This window comes from Pseudorca crassidens, chromosome 9 (genome assembly GCF_039906515.1).
Source record: "Pseudorca crassidens isolate mPseCra1 chromosome 9, mPseCra1.hap1, whole genome shotgun sequence".
NCBI classification, from domain to species: Eukaryota; Metazoa; Chordata; class Mammalia; order Artiodactyla; family Delphinidae; genus Pseudorca; species Pseudorca crassidens.
In genome coordinates this window covers 101,467,552-101,494,877 of record NC_090304.1, presented here as the reverse complement: position 1 = coordinate 101,494,877, position 27,326 = coordinate 101,467,552, and the positions used below count along the sequence as shown (strand labels likewise).

General features: G+C 37.6%; 1 protein-coding gene across 3 annotated transcripts; it reads right to left on the bottom strand.

The window, feature by feature from the left end:
- Window positions 1-1,878: 1,878 nt before the first annotated feature.
- CHEK1 (checkpoint kinase 1) lies at window positions 1,879-27,326 on the bottom strand. Of its 3 annotated transcripts, none has more exons than XM_067751488.1 (13): window positions 27,185-27,326; window positions 26,335-26,419; window positions 24,540-24,763; window positions 23,295-23,359; window positions 23,133-23,202; window positions 19,157-19,345; window positions 18,391-18,495; window positions 15,665-15,760; window positions 11,369-11,477; window positions 11,006-11,183; window positions 10,502-10,633; window positions 3,986-4,087; window positions 1,879-2,759 (listed from the first exon to the last, which is right to left on the bottom strand). In XM_067751488.1, the coding sequence occupies exons 2-13, from the start codon at window positions 26,397-26,399 to the stop codon at window positions 2,664-2,666; spliced, it is 1,431 nt and encodes a 476-aa protein (XP_067607589.1). In that variant the 5' UTR covers window positions 26,400-26,419; window positions 27,185-27,326; the 3' UTR covers window positions 1,879-2,663. The 3 variants fall into 3 exon arrangements, with proteins under 3 accessions (XP_067607589.1, XP_067607586.1, XP_067607588.1); XM_067751485.1 differs by lacking the exon at window positions 27,185-27,326 and adding an exon at window positions 26,957-27,176; XM_067751487.1 differs by lacking the exon at window positions 27,185-27,326 and adding an exon at window positions 26,685-26,874.

Here is a 27,326-nt window from a genome sequence, read left to right as displayed (position 1 = left end):
TGCAGTACAGTGAGCAAAGAACACAGAGAGTGAACCATGCAAGGTCAGGTCAGCCAGAGCAAGGAACTTAGATTTCATCTTGATGCTGTGGGAAGACATTGGAAGCTTTTAAGGGAGTGTCACAGAACAATTTACCTCTAAAAGAAAAAAAAATAACTTAGGACCTATGTAAAGCAAAGACTGTTGGGGTACGGGGTGAGGGAGTACAGGTGGGAAATGACAAGAGTGGAAGTGGGAAGATATTCGTTTTTATTAAGAAACCCAGGGAGGAGATGAAGGAGCTTGAACTAGAGGGGTAGCAATAAAAATGGAGAGAAGTGTTCAGCTTCTAGACATATTTTGAGGGTAGAGCAAATAAACTGAATGTCTATTTCTTTGTTAAGTATTTATTGCATGCTATAATGTACAGGCACTGTTCTAGGTGCTGGGGATGCAGAACTGAATAAGACAAATAGGGTCCCTGACCTCAAGGAGCTTATATAGTACATATTCCAATGGGAGAAATAGACATTTAATAGATAAATAAAAATACCCCATAATGTCAGATAATAAATGCTATGATGAAAAATAAAGGAGTGTGGCAGAGGTGGGGTAATATATTAGGTAAGTCAGGAAAAAGACTTTGCATAGGAGGTGACACTTAAGCAAAGACTTAAAAGTGAAGCACAGGCCACACAAATACTTTGGTAAGTACTCCTGGCAGAGGGAAGAGCAAACGAAACGATCACCACAACGATCTTGAGGTGAGAATGTACCTATGTTGTGAGCAGAAGAGCAAAGCCAAGGTGGCTAGAGTGGGATGAGCAAGTAAAAGTGGCAGATGAGGCCAAAGAGAACATATCCCATAAAGCCACGTAGGTCGTAGAGAATATTTTGAATTTTATTTGAAGTGTGACAAAAAGCTATGAGAGTTGAGAGCAGGAAGGGATACTTGATTCACATTTTAGAAGGACCAGTCTGACTGCATTTCTGAACTACTGAAGGACAAGCAATATGAAAAGAGAGATAACGATGGCTTTGATTAGAATGGTACTATTAGAGGTATTACATTTGCTGAATTAAATAGGAGTTGCTGAATTGAATACAAAATATGAAAACCGTGTCGAGGATGATTTCTAGAGTTTTGGCTTAAGAAAACTAGGGAGTGAATATAACGTTTACTGAGATGGGGGAAGCTAGGGAGGAATAGGTTGGAGGACAGGGATCAAAAGTTGTTTTTGTTCATGAGATGACTATTAGTCAAGGGGAAATTTCAGGTAGGCTGTGGCTATAAAAGTCTGGAGCTCAGGGGATAGGTCAGAGACAACTTTGTTTTTGAGTTACTAATGGCTGGCTGACAATTCTCAGGAACAAAATTTCTTTCATATTTGAGAATGTACTGGCTCAATTCTTAGGAGCCACCTATAAGTTCAATCGTATTCCTCCTATGGGTATACTGCAGTAATACCATTTACCAGGATATACTATATATGATAAACTCTATAAAATTTCATGTCCTTGGCTTCCTTTTTTTTTTTTGCCACATCACACGGCATGGGGGATCCTAGTTCCCTGACCAGGGATCAAACCCGTGTCCCCTGCAGTGGAAGTGTGGAGTCCTAACCACTGGACCACCAGGGAATTCCCTTTCTTGGCTTCAGACTAAGATAATTGATTAAGTTTTATAAATTACCAAGAAAAGAGAATACTGGGTCCCAATCTAACATTCAAAAATTAATATAAATTTCATTGAAAGAACAAGGTCTTACTAAAACTAATAGGTAAAAAAAAGCCAGGAATCAGATCTATGTCCATTATAGCTTCCTTACATCCCCTGCGCCTTCTTTCATGCCTTATCACCTAGAAGCTTAGTCACCAATAAGTTCACAGAGTTAGCTATTCATTTTCAAAATAGAATTTATTTCTGTAATAAAGAATTAAAATATAGCTGTGAAAGTAGAAAATAATATAGAAAAATATTTAAAATGTGCAACAGTAATTTTGAGTAAAGGTAGTTAAGCACTAGAGGTTATGCTCAACTTCTACTTGAAAGACCAATCATATATATTATTACCTACACCAGAAAAAACATACCTACTTGCAATTTTAATTAATAATTATAATTCAAAAACAGGTTTACACACCTGGTCAGGCCCTTTTAAAAATATAAGTATAAATCTTGGGGATATATTTTTTGAAGCTGGCTTCACTTCACAGACAGATAAATCTACTGTCCCAAAATCACAAGGTTGTTTTTACTAATTCATCCATGTAATCAAGCCAAAGTGGAGGAAATATGTACTTTTTGGATGAAACCTAATGTTTTGGTAAAAATGGAACAAGAGTATCATTTTTCATTATGTTGGTATAAAAGCTGGTAAGCTCATGTATCCCCAGAGCTTGGTTTCCACCAGGTGGGTCTCAAATTCAGACACTAAATGCAGATGAAGAAATATCTAGTGAATTCTATCTATCCCTTCCCCAAAGTTTTACTTACAATTAAGATATAGGTATTATTTGTATGAAGAACATACAAAAAGAATTGGAAACTGTTTGGCTAGAGGGAAGACAACTCTTCAGGGACTACTGTTTGCAGTTTGCAGAACAGGATAATCTTCTCTAGGAAGAATAATGTCCACATAGCAGCACTATATTCACCAGGAATCCCAGAGCCAGTGGATCTATCATGTAGCAGGAAGCCAAACCTTCTGGCTGCTCACAACATCACTCAGCTTCCCTTTAATCTTCAGGAAGTGTCTCTTGAATTCCAATCCATCACCCTATATTAGGAATAATATCCAAAACTAATGTCAAAAAAACAAGAAAAAGAGACTATGCCATAAAATCAAACTTTCTTTAGGGGTAAGTAGAGACAAACATCCATGGATATGTTCAGATACAGTTATCTTCCAGTCCTCTTATGAATACAAAATATCTTGGTAGAAGAAATGGCTACCTAAATAATTCTGACTTGACTTTGGGCCCATCACTGCTCCCACCACCCTGGGCCCAGAGAGCAGAAACAATGGCATCCTGTCCATTTCAAGGGTTGGTATCTCTGTACCTATGTCATTGTTTTTCATAGGTGTTTATAAACTAAAAATAAGCTACATAACTATGCTTTAAGTCCTTCCACAACAGAGCCAGTGATTCAGTTATGAGAAGGGTTTCTCTACACTAGGATCTTAATTTAATTCCATACCAAGCATCTGGACAATAGCACTGCAGCAAATCTCCAACGTAAAGAATGTGACCAACTCCTCCAACCTCATTTAGAGCCACATACAATCTTTCGGTAAACAGAGAATATGCTCTTTTGGTCTTATATGTCAAGGGCTTTAAAACTGTAACCTCAGAACCAATAATTTCTAAAGAAAGAATCAGAAATGTGAACAAAACTCCATGTATATGAGTATTAATCATAGAGTAGCTTGTAACAAACAGATAAAGGTTCATTAATTATAATGTACAAACATTTGGACAAATCATAATTTTTATGAAAAAATATTAAATACAAATTCAATAAGAAAAAGCTTAGAATGCTACAAAATATTAAGGGTAATTATTTTAAGGACAAAAATAATTTAGGACTATTTTTATTTTTTTATTTGTTATTTATTTACACATTCTACAAAAAACAAAAACTTTTATAATAAGGAAAAAGTCATTTGAAAAAACTGTTTTAGAATAGCTAATGACAAGAACAAATGTTCATAATATTAAATTTAAAAAACCAGTTACCATATATTTATAAATATAATGCCATTAAAAAAAAATCTACACATAAGAGTAATTCCATAGAGGATATATTATAAGTAATAGTAAGGTTACTGTAATACAATATCAAAAATAAATCTGTATTCTCTTTGGATGACAAAATTAAAGTTGATTCTTATCTTCTTTATACTTTTTTGTGTTTTTAAAATTTCTAAAATGAACATGTAATACTTATTTAAAAATAGCAAAACAAAGTTTTTTCTTTTAAAAAGTGTTCTATTCTACATACCTTAGAAAGCCGGAAGTCGACCAAGATCTTCTCATCCATTTCTACCAAATTCACTTTGAAAATGAGTTTATTGTTTCTTCTATCAGTTGTTGATACAGTAACCTAAGACAATGAAAATAAGGTCAAACCAGATGTGTGGGCAGAAAATACTCTAAATAAAAACTATAATCTTAGTTCAGTGATACTACTGGGATAAAAATTTGAGAGACGCTTTTATAACAGGAGCTGTGCCAGCTGAAAATCCCACTCCTTCTAGGACTTTCCTCTCCCAATGGGTATGTGTGTGTCCAACCAGACCGACCTGTAAACAGGACGCAGCTCCGTTATCGGGGATTGAGTCTATGTGAACTCTTAGCAACAAAATAAATTTAGTATTTTACCAAGATACAACCAAAAGAGGAAACAATTGAAGAGAATAAAAACGAGGGACTTCCCTGGTGGTCCAGTGGTTAAAACTCCATGCTTCTAATGCAGGGGGTGTGGGTTTGTTCCCTGGTCGGGGAACTAAGATCCCATGTGCCATGCAGCATGGCCAAAAAATGAAAAAAAAAAGAAAGAGAGAGAGAGAGAGAGAGAGAATAAAAGCAGACTGAGAGGAAAAACAAGATTATTAAAACATAAAGAAAAAGAGAGGCCAGATTTGTGGGTAAAAAGCTATAGTGGCAATCAGAAGATGGTGAAGGTCTTAAGAGGCCTTTCAACTTCCACTTTCAGTGTTTTAGAAGCTCAGGCTAGAAGAGTGACATGGAAAGAAAGGCCAGGCCAACAGCCAGCACCAAGACCCCAAATGTGGATGAGGCTGGCCTGGACCAAAGAAAAGCCGTCAACTCCAGCTGGATGAATGAGCCCAAGCAAGATCAGCAAGTTTGCCTAGTTGAGCCCAGCGCAAATTACAACAACATTTTTAATAATTCTCACCTCAAGAAATGACTATTAAAGAAACACAGGTGTACCACAACGGTGCAACACTGGAACAACATTATGTTCTGGGAAAACACAAGACACTCAGCACATCTGAAGTAGGTTATTAAACTTCAAAGACAAAGAAAATTTTCCAAAGATTCAGGCAGAAAGAATTAATTGAGGAGTAATGTTGGTAAAAATGGGAGATTAGGAAAATTCAAAAGCCCATTAACTCCACAAAAGCAATGAAAAATCTGGCAAAAACTGTCAGAATCAACTTTTTCAGAACACTGAAAACTAACGAAAAGCTTGCAGCAACACAGGGGCACTCATACAAAACAGACGAGCTTTCTCACGTTGTAACCACCTTATTCCCAACTCCCACTCCTCATCTCAGTAGTAGCCTTGAAAATAACCATCCACATTCCAGGTCCAGGTACAAATGCAAGAATAAACCTCATTCATAAACTGTCTTAAGCTGTTCTACCTTCCTGGAAGACCTGCTCAACACACTTGTCTTTATTTTGCCTGCCTAACTACACAGGACTTGTGTTAAAGTTGCCACCTGGGGAGCATCTGTCAAAAGTACCTACAGGCAAATGCTTTAACCCTTGCTTACTGGGGTAATGCAGAACAGTTGGGACAAACAGATTACCTAAAAAGCCTGAAAGGAAAGGTTTAGGAGTGAGATGTTTTTGAGGGATAAGAGTTCTGAAAATCTCTCACATATTCCTGGGACTGTAAAGCCTATACTTATGCCCAGGGCACTGTACATGCTCAAGAAAGGTCTGAGAAGGCTCTAAGCTCTGCCTCTGGCTGACCATGAGGCACCACACAAGCAGGAAGTGAAGGCTAACGCAGAGCTGTAAACTGCCTGGCTGGGTATTGACGGCATGCCCCAATACGCACATAGAACCCCTCTGCAAAAACTAGCTTTTGGTTCCAGGAATTTAATGTTTAATCATTACCTGACCATTGAGCTAACAGAACAAAGATTTCAGAGATCACACACAACAAAGAAAACAGACACTATAATATTTGATCAGAAATGTCACTAAACAATCAAAAACTACATCAATTGTCAATGATAACAAACCCTGGGAAGAGGGGAAAATCTATTTCCAGGGTTGTCACATTATAATATTCAAAATGTCCAGTTTTCAATAAAAAAGGATAAAGCATACAGAAAAATGAGAAAATATGGCCCCCACACAGGAAAAAAGAAGTCAGTAGAGAATGTTCCTAAAGAACAGAAAGAAGAATGAAGAAAAATGAACAGAGTCTAAGAGACCTGTGGGACATCATCAAGTGTATCAGAATATGCACAATGTGAGTCCCAGAGAGAGAGGAGAGAATGGGGCAGAATGAAGATTTGAAAAAATAATGGCCAAAAACTTCCCAAATTTGATGAAAAACAATCCCATCCAGGAAGCTGAATGAACTTCAACTAGGATAAAATGAAAGAGATCCACACCAAGATACATCATATTCAAACTGTTGAAAGACAGTGACGAGAGAATCTTGAAAGCAGCAAGAGAAAGTGACACATCATGCGCAGAGACCCTCAATAATATTAACAGCTGATTTCTCATCAGAAACCACGGAAGCCAGAAGGCAGTGGAATGACACAAAGAGCTAAAAGGAAAAAACTGTCAAGAAGTCCATATCTGGCAAAACTATCCATCATAAATGAAGAAATGAAGACATTCATAATTAAAATTTGATAGAGTTTGAAACTACCAGACCTGCCCAAAAAAGAAAGAGTAGGTAGGGGCTTCCCTGGTGGCTCAGTGGTTGAGAGTCCACCTGCCGATGCAGGGGACATGGGTTCGTGCCCCAGTCTGGGAAGATCCCACATGCTGTGGAGCGGCTAGGCCTGTGAGCCATGGCTGCTAAGGCTATGCGTCAGGAGCCGGGGCTCCGCAATGGGAGAGGCCACAACAGTGAGAGGCCCGCGTACCGCAAAAAAAAAAAAAAAAAAAAAGAAAGAAAGAGTAACGGAAGTCCTTCAGGCTGAAATGAAAGAATGCTAGATAGCAACTCAAATCCACATGGAGAAATAAAAAATATTGGTAAAGGTAATTTACATAGATAAATACAAATGACAATAATAATCAATTTTGTTGTTTGTAACATCTATTTTTTCCCTACCTGATTTAAAAAGACAGACACATAAAGCAATAATTATAAATCCATGTTGTTGGGTTCACAATGCAAACTATAATCAAAACAGAACTAAAGTGGTATACTAACATCAAACAAAAGACTAACAAAAATTTTTGCAAGAGACAAATAAGGACATTATATAATGTTAAGATGATCAAGAAGATATAGCAATTATAATCATATATTTATCTAGAATCCAAACTCCAAAATTTATGAGGCAAAAACTAACAGAGTTAAAGTAAGAAATAGAATTCAGCAATAACAGCTGGAGAGTACAACATTCCACCCTCAATAATGGATACAAAAATTAGACAAAGATAAACAAAGAAATAGGGCTTTCCTGGTGGTGCGGTGGTTAAGAATCTGCCTGCCAATGCAGGGGACATGGGTTCAAGCCCTGGTCTGGGAAGATCCCACATGCCACGGAGCAACTAAGCCCATGCGCCACAACTACTGAACCTGCGCTCTAGAGCCTGTGAGCCACAACTACTGAACCCGCATGCCACAACTACTGAAGCCCACATGCCTAGAGCCCATGCTCCACAAAAGAGAAGCCACCACAATGAGAATCCTGTGCACCTCAACAAAGAGTAGCCCCCACTCGCCACAGCTGGGGAAAGCCTGCGCACAGCAACGAAGACCCAACACAGCCAAAAATAAATTAATTTAAAAAATAAATTAAAAAAAAAAGAAAAACAAAGAAAGAAAAGACATGAACAACACTATAATGCAACTAGACCTAACAAATATGCCTAGAACACCTCACCCAACAACAGAATCTACATTCTTCTCAATCACACCTGGAACATTCTCCAGTATAGACCATATGTTAGGCAACAAAACAAGTCTCAATAAATTTTAGATAATTAAAATAATACTAAATATCTTCTCTGACCACAATGGAATGCAATCAGAAACCAACAACAGAAAGGATTTTGAAAAATTCACAAATATGTGGAAATGAAACAGCATACCTAAATAATCAAAAAGGAAATCACAAGGGAAATTGGAAAATACTTTGCTATGAAAAAAACTGAAAACTCAAAATATGAAAACTTATGGGAAGCAGCAAAAGCAGTGCCCAGACATACATTTATACCTATAAGAACTTACACTAAAAAAGAATGATATCCAATCAACAACTTAGCCTTCCACCTTAAAAACTAGGAAAAAAAAAAGAGCAAGGTAAATCCAAAAGAAGGAAATGATAAACAGTAAGGAGAAGAGAGAGATAAATTGGCAAACCTTTAGCAGACTAACCAAAAAAAAAAGAAAAAAAAAGATTCAAATTACTAAAATCAGGAATAAAAGGATGTTACTACAAACTTTACAGAATCTAAAAGGACTATAATACTACAAAAAATGGTATGCCAACAAATTGGATAACCAAGATGAAATGGACAAACTCCTAGAAACACACAAACTCCCACAAATGACTCAAGAGGAAATAGATCTATAACAAGTGAAGACATTGAGTCAGCAATCAAAAAATTTCCAACAAAGGAAAGCCCAGGACCAGATAGCTTCACTGGGAATTCTACCAAACTTTTGAAGAATTAATATCAATCCTTCTTAAACTCTTCAAAAAATAGAAGAGAAGGGAATACTTCCTAACTTGTGCTACGAGGTCAGTATTACCCTGATACCAAAGCCAGACATCACAAGAAAACTACAGATCAAATCCTTTATGAACACAAAAAAAATTTTCAACAAATACTAGCAAACTGAATCTATCGAACACACTAAAAGAATTATGCACCACGATCAAGTGGGATTTATCTCAGGAATGCAAGATGGCTCAAAATACAAAAATCAGGGCTTCCCTGGTGGCACAGTGGTTGAGAGTCCGCCTGCCGATGCAGGGGACATGGGTTCGTGCCCCAGTCCAGGAAGATCCCACATGCTGCGGAGCGGCTGGGCCCGTGAGCCATGGTCCCTGAGCCTGTGCGTCCAGGACCTGTGCTCCACAGTGGGAGAGCCCACAACAGTGAGAGGCCCGCGTACCAAAAAAAAAAAACAAAAAAACCCAAAAAATCAATTAATGTAATATACCTTATTAACAAAGGAGAAAAGTTTAGCCAAAAAGTAGATACATCCCAGATGTCCATCAATGGATAAATGGATAAACAAAATGTAGTCTATCCACACGATGGACTATCATTCACCCATTGAAAGGAATAAAGTATTAATAAATGGTACAACATGAATTAACCTTGAAAATATTATGTTAAGTAAAAGAAGACAAACACAAAGGGTCACATACTATACAATTCCATTTATATGAAATGTCCAGAATAGGCAGTTCACAGAAAGTATATTAGTGGTTGCCAGGGAGGAAGGTATGAGGAATGACTGCCAATTGGTATGGAGTTCATTTGGGGGGCAGTGGAAGGTTCTAGATTTAAATGGTGATAGTTGCATAATCTTGTGAATATACTTAAAACTACTAAATTGTACCCTTTAAAATGGTTAAAGTGATAATTTTTATAGCATATGAGTTTTATCTCAATAAATCTACCTAAAAAAAAAAGAGTGTATTATCTATACAAATGAGAGGAAAATCAGGCTGGCCTCAGATTTCTGCACAATCATATTTTTCCCTAACTTTTAATTTTGAAAGCTTACAAATCTACAGAAAAACTGGAAGAATTGTGCAATAAATAACCACAAACCCTTTATTGGTCTTATCAACCTAGATAGCATGTTTACTTTTCTTTTTTTATGTGATTGTCTTTTTTTTTTAGCTTTTAAACTAAGTTATCAACGGCACACACTTCACTATGTGCCTCCTGCAAAGACATTCTCCTACAAACCACAATATTATCATCACACCAAAAATCTGACACTGATTCAAAAACATTATCTAATATAAAACCCATATTCAAATTTCCCCAACTGTTCCAATAACATCCTTTATAGCTTTTTTTCTTTAAATCCACAATCTAGTGAAATATCATGCATTGCATTATTTATCAGGCCTCTTTGGTCTCCTTTAACACAAAATATTCCTCTTTTTGTTTTTCATGATATTAAGATTTGTGAAAAGCCTAAAGACAGGTTAGAATGTCAATGTTATAAAAATGCTACAATAACATAAACAACAAAAATTGGTAGATGGGAGCAGGGAGATGGAGGAAATATGGGATTGTTCATGGATCCATCTTTCATAGAAGGGAGTTGATTGTTAACTGTTACAATTTAAGTATAGTACATAGTTTTAAAGAAAATGACTTGAGTCTCTTAGTGCCTTTAATAACCTTAAAGAAGTCTTTTAAGAAATATTATTTAAGATAAAGAACATTTTACTTAAATTTCTTCAGTTTCAACTGTTTCTTTTTCAAATTAAACTAATTATATTTTTAAAATATACTGACAATGATAGTTTTTTATTCAAATATTTAAATTTTTCTTCAGGAAAAAAATATAACGAAAATCAATGAAACATACCTGATTCATACAACTTTTCTTCCACTGATAGCCCAATTTCTCACAAGTCTCTTTCAGGCATTGGTAAGATTTGTCAGCATCCAATTTGGTAAAAAATCGTGTCATTCTTTTGACCAGGCGCTGCCAGGGGTTCTACATGTCAAACAGAGGAAAGCTGAATAAATCATCAGATTTATCACCAAAAGCAGTCATATCATAGCTATTTGGTCTGAAAATTTTTTTCTCTGACTTAAGATTCTTATACATCAGAGTCTCCCCTAGGAATTCCCTGCTGGTCCAGTGGTTAGGACCCTGCGCTTCCACTGCAGGGGGCATGGGTTTTATCCCTGGTCAGGGAATTAAGATCCCATGTGCCATGATGTGGCCAAAAAAACAAACAAAAAACAAAAAAATCTGTATCAAGTTTTAATATTATATTTCTTAGATTTATATATTAGAAGGAAAAAAAAGACTTTAAGACAATAAAAAATAAAGGGCTGCCATTATTTATTTGAAAAACTTTACCTGTGAGGATCCTGGCGTGCCGAGCAACTGACTATTCAGAAGCATATGATCAGGACATGTGGGCTGGGAAAAACTGATCCCTTGTACCAGTTTATCAATGTATGAAGGGCTGGTGTCCCATAAGGAAAGACCTGTCCGTGGTTCTGGCTGAGAAGTGGAGTACTTCACATTTTCTTCACTGCAGCATTAAGATATGGAGAAAAGTATATCTTTAAATAAAATTCATCAGGCCTTTCTTATATCACATTACCATTCTCACACTGAAAAACATATTCATCATAAGAAAACAATATATACTTGTATTATTTTTCATGGGGACTATTATATCCAACAACTACTTGATTTTTTATTAATCAGTCTTACCTAGAAGCACTGTTTACTGGAGAGAAGTCCAAATTCGACTGAATATGCTTAGAGAATCCGCCAGGAGACTCTGATACACCACCTGAAGTGACTCGGGGCCTCTTTGCCCCTAAAAAAGAAAACATAAATACAAACGCTTTCAAGTTTTCTATGCAGATATTTTTTAATTAACCCAGCTGACAACTTGAAGAAGTAAAACCATATCTAAATTCATTTATTTAACACAAAATACTTATACGACAAATAGTGGCTCTTCCGACATGACTTTATGAGAAACGTGGTCGTTAGGAACTTAGTGGGACTCACTTGCCAAATTGTATAAACTACACATTTCATAAATCCTGACCTCTAAGTATGTTCCAAGTGCAGGCCATAATTTTAATGGTACCATTTATAGTAACAGAATAATGGTCGATGAAGACTGAGAGACCCAGCTAAGGCATCAAAAATTTTTAAAATAAAAAATAATTTGTGATGATGACAATGAACATTATGAATCTGCTCTACCCAATCTTCTTTGCTCCTCTAGAAAAGCTTTACCTAAAATAATCATTATATAGAATATGATGCTACTATAAATTCATGGCTACTACCCTCAGCTGGATCCTCAACCTGGACAGTTAGTCCTACGTTTCTCTAGTCAGTTTCCTCTCCCTTTCCACAATGATTCTTTCAAAACTTCTATACTCCTGTCAGATTAACCAAGACCACCCTCCAGGACCTCATTACTTAGCATATGATACCATCTCCCATTTCACAAAGAAAATAAAGTCACTGGAAACTCCCTCAACTTGCCACTACCAAATCTGCTAACTTACTTGCATTCCTACCCATCCTCTCCCCTTCCATCCTCCCATCAAATGTCCATCCCTCTACTTGTAGTTGAGCCCATACCCTCCTTTCTCCTCAGGGACCTTGATGCTCTTTTATTCCCTCTCTCTTAGACTTTGAGCCTCTTCCTCTCAACTGGATCTACCCCCAAACCATTTAAACATGCTTAAGTTTAACCAACCTTTTTATTTATTAATCCATTCATTCAAATATTTTATTAAGCCTACTATGTTATCAGGCAGTAAGATGGGAGAAATGGCATGTTGTTATGCTGATAAGAAAGATCCAGTAAAGAGGGAAGAGTTAATAATGAAGCAGACTGAATAAGCAAAAGAGAACTGCATCTAGTGCTCAAGAGAAAGGGCTGGTTTATATCTGGAGCAATTTAGCCAGAGCAAAGGGAGAAAGCAGAGTATACGAGCACAGAGGCAGTTAATCAGGTGGGTAGAGATGGTGGTAGGAGTTTGTGGGAATTCCTTTGTTATTGCTTCTGTTTCCCAGCGAAATAGGAAGCATTGTCACCAACTGAGAGTGAGGATGGAGAAGTTGAAGAGAAAATGAAAGGTATAAAAATGTGATTTAGGAGAGTAGCGTTGTGAAAGAAGTGGGGAAATGCATTATGATTGCCTGGAAGGATTAAGGGCCCACTTGAGATCAGTGATCTTGAATTTAAAGCAGACAGTGCTGCATATTTTTCTCCAGCTGCAATCAGCTGTGGAGGTATAAGTGTAGAGTAGGTACAAAACAGGATTAAACTTAGGTTAAGTAGACTTGCTCAGTAAGTATGAGTAGACTTTCTCAGTAAGTATGATGAAGAGAGAATGGGCAATGGACTTCCCTGGTGGCACAGTGGTTAAGAATCCATCTGCCAATGCAGGGGACACGGGTTCAAGCCCTGGTTTGGGAAGATCCCACATGCCGCAAAGCAACTAAGCCCGTGCGCCACAACTATTGAACCTGTGCTCTAGAGCCCGCGAGCCACAACTGCTGAGCCCACGTACCACAACTCCTGAAGCCCATGTGCCTAGAGCCCATGCTCCGCAACAAGAGAAGCCACCGCAATGAGAAGCCTGCACACCTCAACGAAGAGTAGCCTCCACTCGCTGCAACTAGAGAAAGCCCGTGCGCAGCAAAGACCCAACACAGCCAAAAATAAGTCAATAAAATAAATAATTTTTTTTTTAAAGTGAGAATGGGCAAGGAAGTTGAAGATAAATGTAAAGAAGTCATTACAGTGACTAACCTTGGGATTTAAAATAGTGAGGATGGAACTTGGGACCGAGAAGAGGGCAGATAAAAGATAGTGAAAAGGTAGTAGAATTGATGGACTGCAAGTCCAGGTGGGATCAAAGTGTTGCTGGAGTCAGGGTACTAGAGAGGGGAAACCAGAAAAAAATATACTGGTGGTCCAAGCAGGATGCTTGAAGACAAGATCGCTAGAGGAGAGAAAGTCAAGGAAATGTGAGGTGATGACAGTGGAAGGACCATCTAAATGAATATTTAAATTACCAAGAACCATGACAAAAATTACGTTAAGAGCTGCGTTGGAGAGAGTGACAATGTGGCAGGAATTTTAATTTGAGGTTCAGAAGGTGATTATTACGAGGGAATAGTGGGTGGTGGAGTCTGATAATAGGATTCAAAATGACGGGCAGAGGAATATGAAGAAAGAACAAGGAGGATGCCTGCTCCACTCCCAGATCAAGGGTATGAGGGTGCAGGAAAGAAAACACCTACCACCTGAGAAGAAGCAATGTCCTGAGAAGAAGCAATGTCCTCAGGGGAGAGCTGGATTTCAATTAGAATAAGGTGAAAGGTTAAAGAAATATTCAGGGAAGAGTTAAAAATTCCTCATTCATCTCTAGCTATTGTTCTCTCTCAGCCAAACTTCTTTACTGAGCTGTCTACACTCTGCTTAACTCTCTTTTACACTAGAATCCCTGTACAATAGAGTTTATTCTTTTTTTTTTTTTTTTTTTGCAGTATGCGGGCCTCTCACTGTTGTGGCCTCTCCCATTGCGGAGCACAGGCTCTGGACGCGTGTGGCATCTTCCCAGATCGGGGCACGAACCCGTGTTCCCTGCATTGGCAGGCGGACTCTCAACCACTGCGCCACCAGAGAAGCCCTAGAGTTCATTCTTAACTCTCCACCAAAACTGTTCCTGCCAAGATCATGAATAACTGCTGTATCATGGAATCCACAGGACAGATTTACTCCACATTCTTCTGATGTCCCATCTCTCTGGCTACTTTTCTCTGGCCTCTGCCCATCACTTAAACACTGGCATTCCTTAAAATTTCATATACTCAATTTAATTTACTACCACAGTTTAAATCACCATCTATTTACAGAAAGCACCTAAATCGACATCTCCAGCTTAGCCCTGTTTCCTGAGTTACACACATGCATGCACACAAGCACACGCACACACACACACACTCCTATGAGACAGTTTTACTTAACTTCTCAAATTCAAATAAAATGTCCAAAATCGAATAAAATTTCCCTGCAAATCTGTTTTTCCTTTTGAGTTACATCCAAGTAAATGGTTTCACCATTTACACAGCTGTTCAAACCAGAAAGGAGACATACTTTGACTCCTCACTCTCCTTCATTTTCCACATATAAACAATCACCAGTATTATCAACTCTAGTTCTTAAATTTCTCTGGAATCAACTTCTTCTTTCCAATCCCACTATCACTAACCTAGTCCAGCCTACCATCTTCTCACATCTAGGATCAAAAACAGTGAAAAAAAGTAGCTAGAAAGATCTTTCAAAACCAAACACATAAGCATGTCATTTCCTTGCTTAAAGTCTCTCAAAAGGTTTTCCCAACAGCCTTCGGTTAAAGCCCAAGATCTTTAACGTGGCTTACAAGGTCTTCCACGGTTTGGTTGCTATCTACTTTTCCAACCTCATCTCAAACCTCTCTCTCTCTCTCTCCCCTTCTCCATTCACTTACTTTCTCAGCAAACATTTACTGAATGCCTGTGATGGACCACACACTATGCTAAGCACAGGTGATGCAATGATGAACAAGCCAGACATGGTCCATGCCATACTGGCCTTCTCTCCAGTTCCTCAAATGCACTACTTTCTAACCTCCAAGACATCCCAGATGCCGCTTCCATGTTCAGAATCTGCCACTCATCTTGCTACTACTCTTCTGGCTAGCTCCCCTTTAATCTTCAAATCTTAGATTTAACGTGATTTCCTCAGCAAGATAAGTGTTCTTTGTCACTTAAGACTTGGTCAAATTCTTAGCTGTAGTACCCTGACTTTCCACTTTATAATTATTAATGAGCTTAAAATTATTTTTTCTATTTCTGGTTTTTGTACTAGACATTATAATCTTCATGAGGACAGAGACCACAGCTCTTTTGTGTTGTTGACTTATACTGACTTTACAAGTACCTTTTTTTCACAGAAAAAAAAATACTTGTATTTTAAGGATATATTACCTTTCTTGAGTGGTTTGTTGTACCATCTATCTTTTTTGATGTCTGGGATGGTAATCCTTACTGATGGATTCTCAACTAGGATTTTATGCAGCAGAGCTGAAAACAAAACATTAAGACAACATTTATAAAAGACTCAAATAGATTAGAAAAGCCTACAGCTTGTGGTGTAGAACACACATCCTCTATTGCTTTCCTTATGTCCAAATATTATTTCTGGGGAAGAGAAAGAATAAAGCTACTGAATTTTTGCTTTAATTTCATGCATTCTTTGCTACTGTCTATATCTCTGAATATTCTTCCCAGAGCTGACTCTCAGTTGTTTGCAAATAAATAGAACAAGAGCTAGGTGGAAATGTTTCTCTTCACTTGATATTTATACAACGATAGCAAAAAAAAAACCCCTTTTATCCATTTTCAATACCAAACTTCACTGTTCCAATATGTCATATTAAGTCCTCGTTCACACAATTTTACAAGGGAAATTTACTTTCCAATAACTTTTTAAAAAATATTTATTTATTTGGCAACGCTGGGTCTTAGTTGCGACACATGGGATCTCTGCTGCTGCGCACGGGATCTTCACTGCTGCATGCGGGATCTTTAGTTGCGGCATGTGAACTCTTAGTTGCAGCATGCATGTGGGATCTAGTTCCCTGACCAGCGATCGAACCCAGGCCCCCTGCATTGTAAGCACAGAGTCTTAGCCACTGGACCACCAGGGAAGGCCCTCCAATAACTTTTTAAGAGACAGTAATAAAAGCAACCATCATCCTAAGGTACCTTAATTGTATTGATAAAGAATTCATTCATCTCCCAACACCAAAATAATTTTCTAATGGACTGAAGATTTAAATGAAAAAAATAAAGCCTTAAAAACATAAATGAAAACATAGGTAACTTTTTTCTAATGCTGAGGGTAGAAACATGATGATATAGTCAGAAACCACAAAGGACAGGTACTAGATTCAAATAAATAAAAATATAAAACTTCTGGGGACTTCCCTCGTGGTCCTGTGGGTAAGACTCCATGCTCCAACACAGGGAACCCAGGTTTGATCCCCGGTCAGGGAACGAGATCCGCATGCATGCCACAACTAAGAGTTCACATGCTGCAACTAAGAAGCCCACATGCCGCAACTAAGACCCAGTGCAGCCTAAATAAGTAAGTAAATAAATAAATAACTACTTTTAAAAAAAAAGTTAAGTTTAAAAAATATATATAAAACTTCTGCATGTCAAAATAGCATAAACAAAATAAAAATACATGACAAACTGTCAAAAATATTTGTAACGAATGCAAAGATCTAATGACATTAATATGTTTTTCAAAAACCTCATATAAAGTAAAAAGAAAACCTCCTACCAAAAATGAGCAAACTAGACACGTTCACAAAAACAGACTAAAAGCTAATAAATATACAATGAATATACAACTTTATTGGTACTAAATTTAAAATAAAAATAAAAAACAGAGGGGCTTCCCTGGTGGCGCAGTGGTTGAGAGTCCGCCTGCCGATGCAGGGGACACAGGTTCGTGCCCCGGTCTGGGAAGATCCCACATGCCGCGGAGCGGCTGGGCCCGTGAGCCATGGCCGCTGAGTCTGCGCGTCCGGAGCCTGTGCTCCGCAACGGGAGAGGTCACAGCAGGGAGAGGCCCACGTACCGCAAAAAAAAAAAAACAGAATACAGTTCTTATATGTAGGCCTATTAGATTAGTCAAAAAAAAAAAGTTTAAGGGACTTCCTTGGCAGTCCAGTGGTTAAGACTCCGCACTCTTCCACTGCAGGGGGCACGGGTTCCATCCCTGGTCAGGGAACTAAGATCCTTCATCCCGCACAGCATGGCCAAAAAAAAAAAGTTTAAATGTAAACTAGTTAGACTGTGATGAAATGGTACAAACTTTCCAGAAAACAATTTGGCAAAGTAAATAATAATAATTAAAAACTGTATACATCTTTGACCCTGCAATTCCACTTCTGGGGTTTTACTTTAATTAAATAATTTAAAGGTATGTGCAAAGATTAAGTTATTTGGATGATCATCATATCTCTTTCACAGCAGTGAAAAATTAGAAAAAATCCTGAATCTCTAAAAAGGTGAACTGGATAAGTATAGTAAGCCATGTCCATGGCTTACTATAGCAGAATACCATCACAGTCTTTAAAAACAGTGATGTAGACCTACAATTATAGTCATGAAAAAATGTTCACAAAGCATTAACACACAAAAAAAATACTGGTTACAAAATAACATGTATAGTGGGATGTCATTTTTTATGAAAACACACATACTTATAAATAATATACATATATAACAAACACATAGTTTTTACTACAAAATATAGAAGCACATATCAAAACATTAAAAGAAGCTATTCCATGGGAGGGAGGGAGACGCAAGAGGGAAGAGATATGGGAACATATGTATATGTATAACTGATTCACTTTGTTATAAAGCAGAAACTAACACACCATTGTAAAGCAATTATACTCCAATAAAGATGTTAAAAAAAAATAATAAAGAAGCTCTTCCTGAGTGCTGGGATTATAGGGTTGGATTTTACAATTTTTTAATTTATTATTCTTCTACTTCATCTGTAAAGATCATGGATTATTTACATAATGATTTAAAAGTTAAAAAGAAAAAAAATGTAAGAAAAAAATTCAAATAGCACTAGGCTTCATTACCCAAGAAATCAGTACTTTACATCAAAATAACCCAGTTACCTAGAGGAGCAGAATCGATTTTTTTCCAAGGGTTGAGGTATGTTTTTTTTTCTTTCCAATCACAATATTCCTGACAACTATCACTAGGCTGGTCCCACGGCAATTCTGAAAAAGAAACAAGTCCCAGTTTTCTGAGTGTTCAAATAATTATACAATTTTAAGGGAAAATAATCAATGACATAAATCCAGTAAAAGTTTCCTCCAAATTAATTTAATATGGTTTCCAAACTAAGAATGCCAACTCTAAGAAATTTTAGAGGCACTTCTAAGATAGATAGTCCACTTCCTGCCTTACTCTCTTCCAAAAGTATTCACATGAATTTTAAAAGAGAGAGCTACTGTGATATTTCATTTAATAGCTATACATACTTCATTTTTAAAAACCTTTGGGATTAAAAGTTCCAAATTAGTTATAAATAAGTTAATATTAAAATACTATCACATAAATATGGATCCCCTTGATTCATTTCATTTATTTTGGTATAAGAAACCTGGCTTTCCTAAGGACAGGAATTTTATCATGATTAAAAAACTCAAAGCTGCTGCATAGCACAGGGAGATCAGCTTTGTGACGACCTAGAGCGGTGGGATAGGGAGGGTGGGAGAAAGGCTCAAGAGGGAGAGGATATGGGGATATATGGATACATATAGCTGATTCACTTTGTTGTACAGCAGAAACATACACAACATTGCAAAGCAATTATAATACTCCAATAAAGATGAAAAAAAAATTACGCAGAAAAATAAATAAATAAAAAGCTCTTACCTCCAGCCAACATTGCAGTAAGTACTATTCCACAGGACCAAACATCAACTGGTTCTGCATGAAATTCTTTTCTCTTTAGAAGTTCTGGAGCAACATACGGTAAAGTACCACACATCTTGTTCAATAAACGCTCTCGATTATTATGCCGAAACACTGTTGCCAAACCAAAGTCAGAGATTTTGAGGTTATCTAAACCAAAGGAAAAGAGGATGGCGCTGGATAAAAATGTTTTGTAAATAGATATACTTAAAAAAAAAAAAAAAAGATATACTTAAAGGAGTTGAGTTGTATTGGAAAACCACTGGTGTTATGACCAAAAAGAAATTTTAAAAAAGAAGAAATTAAAGACATTATCATATAGTTAAAACTAGAAAAAGGCCTCATGGCTTCTATTAACTTAAGACAAATATTGTCAATACACAAACAGTATGGACCAGATTAAAGAAAGATCCTGGAGTCAAAAGGGCCTTCTAGAAAAGAGCACTCCAGACTTAAACACTGAAAAGAGAGCCATGCCCTCATCGGGTTGTGCAGAGGGCAGGAGGGAGACATCAATAACATACTAGGCACAACTTTTCCAGCAGTGGACAAACCCAGCTGGCTGGACCAAAACTAAAGACCCACAAACCACCAGAACTTCTTGTCAAGGTGGCTAAGTTTAGAAAAGGAGGACGAACTCTGTACAGAAAACAAACCAGAAGAGCAAATTTCCACTCTAACTTCCCGTCTTCAGCACACACAAGCTATCGGCAGAACTTTCACCTTAACTACACTTAGTGAATATCTACCGTAACTGAGTGACACTGTGCTAGCCATGTAGGTAGATAAATTACTGAAGACTAACAATAACAACTGCTGTCGAGGTTATGAAAATATAGAACATTACAAGATCTTACAGAAAGGGAATCTAACCTAGTCTTCAGAGATAGGGGAGACTCCCCTATTCTTAGGTATCAACTGGTAAAACTTTTTTAGAAAGCAATCTGGCAAAAGATGCCAAAATTTGAAATACTCCTGCTCTTTGAACTAGGAATTCCCACTTCTAGGACCATACCCACAAAAATACTTCCACAAATTCACAAACATAAGGATATCCATACCATAACAATAGTTTGTAAATAACCTAAATGTCCCTCAATAAAGAAATGATTAAATCTTATAGTACACATGTACAATGAGATTATGTAGGTAACAAAAAACAAACAAAAAAACACAAGGTATATCTACATGTACTGACATGGAATCAGGTATAAACGGAAAAAACGGCAAGTGCCATAATAAATCTTCATTGTAACATGACCTAATTTTTATATTGGCCTGTGCATTAATTTATAGAATAGTCATCATCACCTTATATTTTTTTAAAGCTAGAAACAACTTAAATGTTCCAAAACAGGGGACTGATTCTTTAAAAATCAATTACATCCACCCAATGTAATATGTAAGCCACTGATGTTTACTTCTATGACTTGGGAGGTGGCTACTGTAATTATCCTTTTAACAGCTATATATGACACAATCTTGACAAATGACTGAGATTAAGAGTTCCAAGTTACCTATAAGCAATAATCACTGAAAATACTAATGGATGACCACAGCATTCCTTAGAGTCTGTAGTTTCACTATGTCTGTGACATAATACTTAGAGAGCTGTATATAATAAATTTTAAATTGAGGAGTGTGGTTACTTCTGAGAAAAAGAAAGGGGCACACATTTGGAAGGAATACAGAGGAGGACGTCAACTATATTGATAATGTTGTATTTCTTTTTTAAAAAATATTATTATTGAATAGAAACAAAAGATTATTTATATAATATGCAAGATATGAAAAATCATTATAATCAACATCCACTCACCTAACACCTAGTTTAAGTACACTCTATTTTCTTTGAAACCTCCTATAAATCCTTCCCTTTCCTAACTGCAATCCTTCCTTTCTAGAAGATTTTATGTAGCTTGAAACCTATTTAATAAAAAAAGGACTTAATTTGTATATGAGGAATGGGAAGAATTGATTATAATACCATCAAAGCTATTAGTATTCAAAAAGTAACGGACATAGAATGAAAAATAGAAGCAGAGGGAAGTCTCCCAGCTTGTGCTCTCATTTCTTGGGATTCATCAACAGACCATTCTACAGTTCCTTTTCCCAATACACCAAATTTTTTGAATATCTACAATTTTGCTACATACTTTATGGAACAACTTGCAGAAGGCTAAATAACCAAAGAAGGGTCTTAGGTAGCTAGGTTAGTAGATGGGTTAATAAAAAGCTACCTAAAAGATATTAACCAAAATATTAACACTGGTTATAACTGACTGGTGAATTTCTGGTGATTTTTTTACTTTCTTTTTTATACTTTTGATCTTATTTCATGATTACTTTTATCTTTATAAAGAGAAAACAGTATTTTTAGTTTGGGAACAAAGTTTTCACATTCCAGATATTACATACTCACATCTCCATTATTTATATAAGCTGGTTTAATTTATCCCCTTGTATGAAGGTCAATTATAGAGTTCAGAAAGAGGTAGAAGGCGGCTGATAAGAACATACACTGGTACTTATGATGGGGCACGATAATGCCAGAAACACTAAACCTCAGGGTTGGACAAGATGTGAAAATTACTTTGGTCCAACCAGCCAAGCAATGTTTAAATTCCCTTTACAATATCCCTGATAATTAATAATCCAGTGTTTGAATCTCCTGTTAAAAACCTACTACAGGGACTTCCCTGGTGGCGCAGTGATCAAGAATCCGCCCGCCAATGCAGAGGACATGGGTTTGATCCCTGGTCCGGGAAGATCCCACATGCTGCAGAGCAACTAAGCCCGTGCGCCACAATTACTAAACCTGAGCTCTAGAGCCCATGAGCCACAACTGCTGAGCCCACGTGCCACAACTACTGAAGCCCACGTGCCTAGAGCCCATGCTCCGCAACAAGAGAAGCCACCGCAATGAGAAGCCCGTACACCACAACGAAGAGTAGTCCCTGCTCGCCGCAACCAGAGAAAGCCCATGCTCAGCAATGGAGACCCAACGCAGTCAAAAATAAATTAATTAAATTAAAAAAAAAAAAACCTACAACAAAGCAACCTATTAAGTTCTGGGGCAGATCCATTAATGAGGGTCATCTTTGTACTAATCCAAATTGCCTCCACATAGTTTTCACCCACATACTGTGAAGAACTGTATTTAACAATTAGCAAATTTCCCTTGAGTTCCTCAATTATGCCTTATTTTACATAGTTTCTAGCCCTTTCAGCATTCTGGTCACTCACCTATAAAAGTACTTCGGTAGTCTGCATGCCTTTCACAGTACTGTCCCAAACACCTATTATTCCCGCCATGGCCTTCCAGAGAAGTGCTGGACTGCTGCCTTCCTCATTCTCACCTTATCACCTTAATTTTCCAATGATCAAATTACATGGGTGACTAATATGAAGTCTGCTGCCTAGTAAGTCTTTTTAAACCTTCTTTGCTGCCAAAGACATGCCATTAAACTGTACTTATTTCGTTAGTTTTTTTCAATCCAAATACTGAATTGAGTAACGGATCCAGTATGTGTTAAATCTGACCCACCTCTCTGGTCTGCTAAATTCATTCATCTAATAAACATTGTTGAAAACCTACTATTTGCCAGGCACTATTCTAACACATTAAACAAAACAGACAAAAATCACTGCCTCATATGCAGTGGATATTTGTCACCTTTTTCGATCCTGATTCTATAAGCTAACACTAACACTATCCATCCCTCTCAGTTTTTATGACATCCATAAAATATAACTAAAAGCCCTGCATCTTTATCCAAGTCATAAATTAAAAAGAACAAATACGTCAAGGCTAAGGTCCAGGGTATTTCAATTTCATATTTTTTGCCCTGAAATTTCGGTAATGGAAAGCCTTGATCCTGCCTTTGTATGGCTGTACTAAAATGATTAGGTAGCAGCAACAAAATGCTAAACTTACCCCTTTCATCCAATAGGAGATTTTCTGGCTTAATATCCCTGTGAGTTATTCCAATACCATGCAGATAAACCTAAAAGAGAAGCAGAGGAAAGCATACCAGAATAGGGTAACTTACTTCACTAAGACTAATTTTAAGTAAAAGTTAGAGACAACTGTACCTACCACCCCTGCCATGAGTTGATGGAAGAACCTCTGAGCATCTTGTTCAGGCATGCCTATGTCTGGCTCTATAAGAATTAGTTATGAAAGTTAGTTCACCAGGTAAATATAATCAGTCATCAACCACACAGTCTCCTAATTCGAAAGTTAAACATTTGTGATTGTACTTTAGCAAAGAGAATCTAATGCTAACAATGAAAAGATTCTGGAGTCCACTAGTACATATAGTACTTAATAACTCACATTTCCCCATGTGTTAAGTGGCAAAAATAAATTAACATCACAGGAAAAGTACAGAGAAATAACAAACTATCACCCAAATCAAGAATGAAAGCCATACGTTGAAAGCCTCTACTTATACTAACCATGATTTATTTGGTATCTTTCAAATTCTCCCCTAATTTCTTCTAAATCCTATGCCAATAGGATTGTAATTGCCGAAGTGGAAGCCTACACAAATCTATGTTGATTTCACTAAATACTTAACAACAAATTTAAACTTCATATAATTTCTCGCACTACTACAAAACCATGAATTCCTGTGAAGCTACTTCAGGAAATACAGTTTTATTAAGAAAGGTTCTATTGTCAGTTATCTTTTTATATTTTTATCTCCCTCATTAACTTTTGATTTCTTTTATTCTCAACTTTTCTGAGATAGATACTGAAGATTCTAATAATCACTTTTTAACTGCTAATACAATAGCTCTAAATAATAAATTTAGATCCACAGAATATATTTTATGTACTTCTTACTGTTCTTTAATATCAAGACTTTGAATCTACACAGAAAATTTAAGCACCAAGCACAGATTTTACTTAATATATATAAAGCAATCATAGAAAATTCTCAATTTCACTTATGTAACAACTTGCTATTATTTTGGATTTGTAAATGTATGCAATGATTTCATGAGACTAGAATGTCTACAAAGAAAAAAAACTTTTTCTGCATATGCATACATCACACTTATGATTCTTCACCATGAGACCACAGTTTACCATTCTTAAACTCTACATAATAGCAATCCCACCCCAAATCACTTATACAACTTGGGAAAAAAGTTTCTTTGATGAGTCTACATATGTATCCAGTGTTTACATAAGTTGCAAAAACAAGAAAATTTACTCCAATTCACTATTGCATAAGCAAGTCTGAATGGACAATGAAGAAGCAGCAGTCCCAAGATTAAAAAACAAATTTAAAAACTTATTTAGCATAAGAATTATCTTCAATCTTTTCCATACCTATTCTATCAAAAAGTTCTCCCCCACTACAGTACTCCAGAAATAGATACTGGATATTGCCTTCTCTCCTGTGACCATAGAATTTCACTACATTCTCATGATTTAACATTTTATTGATACAAATCTCTTTCTTAATATTTTCTGGACAGTCTATGGCACGCTTCATGTCCACAATCTTCACTGCAACTGCTTCTTCAGTTCTTCTATTCACAGCAAGTTGAACTCTAAAAAGAAAAAGGAAGAGTTATAATATTCCAGACATTTGAATTATATTTCTTTTAAAACTTCAAAAGGCTAAACATAACTCATCCAAAACTATTTTACCTTTATTAGTTTCTCCACCTGGGAGAAACCATGGGAATGGTTTATGCCATGTTCTCAACAGATACTACTCCTTTCTGAAATGTGAAGTATGATAGCTAGTGTTCCAAAGAAGTCATTATGCTGTACATCCAAGTCATTTAATAAATTCTTAATAAACTAAAATGGGATAATAGCAATTCTAGGCCACATCACATATACACATGCTCTATTCACTTAACTTGTTTTTCTTCCACTTTTACTGAGCTATAGTTGACATAAAGCACTGAAACGATTATCACAAGTTTAGTGAACAACCATCATTTCATATAGATACAAAATTTTAAAAATCGAAAAAATACATATTTTCCCTTGTGATGAGAACTTAGTATTGACTCTTTTAACTTTCATATATAACATACAGCAGTGATAATTATATTTATCATGTTGTACATTACATCCTTAGTACTTATTTATCTTTTAACTGGAAGTTTGTACCTTTGGACCGCCTTCATCCAACTTCCCCGCCCCTACACCCTGCTTCTGGTAACCACAAATCTGATCTCTTTTTCTATGAGTTTGTTTGTTTGTTTTTGAAGCATAATTGACCTACAACACTATGTTAGTTCCTGTTACAACATAGTGACTCGATATTTCTATACATTTCAAAATGACCACGATAAGTCTAGTTAGGATATGTCACCTTACAAAGATATTACATAGTTCTTGACTATACTCCCCACACTGTACATTTCATACCGGAGACTCATTTATTTTGCAACTGGAAGTTTGTACCACAGGTATTTCTCTCCTCCCCAGCACCATCCTCCCCTCTGGCAACTACCTGTTTGTTCTCTGCATCTAACTCTGTTTCTCTTTGTCGTTTGTTCATTTGTTTAGTTTTTTAGATTCACCCTATTAAGTGAAATCACGCAGTGTTTGTCTTTCTCTGTCTGACTTATTTAAACTTAGCATAATACCCTCTAGGTCCATCCATGATGTCCCAAACGGCAAGATTTCATTCTTGCTCTATTCATTTAATTGTAATAACATTACCTAGCATTTATTAATCCGATGCTATATGTGTCTACAGTAACTGTTCTAAGTACTTGTGGGATATGCCATTTTACAGAGGCACACAAGGACATTAAGAAGCCTGCCTAAGAACACAAAACAATGACCAGCAACGTGACTCCAGAGTCTGTTCATTTGCTCATTGAACCACTATGTTTGAACCCCAGGAAGGAGTATGTGGGAGGAGAAACTGACTTCAGAAGTCTCCTCTAGCTCTTTAGGAAGAGAATGTTTTTGTTTTGTTTTGTTTTTAAAAGGAAGAAAAAAAATAACCCTTACAAAAGATTGTGTAGCTTCAGTTCCCCAAAGTTTTAGATTTCAAAGGCAAAGATCTGTTCTCCAAAATAACCAACTTGTACTCAAAGGAGACAACAGAAAACTAAAGCAAGTGTGAAGTCGGGGTAAAAGGACTCAAACTCACTCTCCATAGGCACCTTCTCCCAGGGTTTGCACCAAGTCCCAGTCTTCCACAAAGGGCACTGCCATGACTCCACTAAGTCCCGCGGCTGTAAAAGCAGGAACCCAGAAAAGACGGTGGCTGAGGACACGCTTCAATCATCTGTAAAGCCGCTGGGCTCCGCCTCTTGCCGTGATTCTTCAAGGTGAATCACAGCTCCTGGTTTCCCCTTACACCTCATCCATATTTTACCCAAGTCTTTAAAGCACAAGCAAGTATTCTAAACCCTGGCATTTCGTTGGTAACTCACAAGCCCCGTTCCCACGCAAAGCGAAGGCTGAAACGCCGCCTTCCAGGCGGCCGAGGAAACGTACCAGTGGCGCGGAGGAGTTGGGGGACCAATGCTTTACGGTGGGGGACCGGGGAAGGGGGTGAGAGGTGAAGCGTCGGGCTAGAGTAAGGGGATGTGGGCTAGCAGAGGAGGAAATAATCGCTACGAGGACCGCAGCCGCTCCTCCCGACCCGCTCACTCCCAGTTCCCACCCACGCCCCGTCCCCAAGGCCAGGAGGAGCTCGGGGCGGAGCCAAAATGCCCCAAGAAGCGGAAGGAAGGGCTGGGTGACACGCGGACGGCTGGGGCCCAAACCTCGGGTGCTCTCGGCCTGCAGAGGAAGTCTTCTCTCCAGTCCCTGTACAACGGGGTCCGCCTGGCACCCCACTCCTCCACCCTCCGAAACCGCCCCTCCGCAGGAGTCTCTCCGATCCTCTAGGCTCGGCGCTGAGAACTTTCTCTCGCTGTGCCCCTCCTAAATCATGTAGCCCCCGAACTCCGGCTCCAGGAACTTTTCCCCCTCTACCGGCCGCCCTTCCTCACCAGGCCGTCCTTTGCCCGCCACCACAGGAATCCAAATGCGGGGCTTTTCCCGCCAAAACTTGCTGGCGTCACATTGTCGCAAACGCACGCTCCCTTGCCGGAAAGCAAGGAGGCGCGCGTTCCTGGGCCGGCTGCTCTGCAG

Coding starts and splice junctions, on each gene's coding strand:
- CHEK1 (XM_067751488.1), bottom strand. CDS start 26,399: ATGGCAGTGCCCTTTGTGGAAGACTGGGACTTGGTGCAAACCCTGGGA. Junction 23,203..23,294: donor ATCAACTCATGGCAGGGGTG/GTAGGTACAGTT, acceptor CTTCTCTTTTAG/GTTTATCTGCATGGTATTGG. Junction 11,184..11,368: donor CCAGTAAACAGTGCTTCTAG/GTAAGACTGATT, acceptor TTAATGCTGCAG/TGAAGAAAATGTGAAGTACT.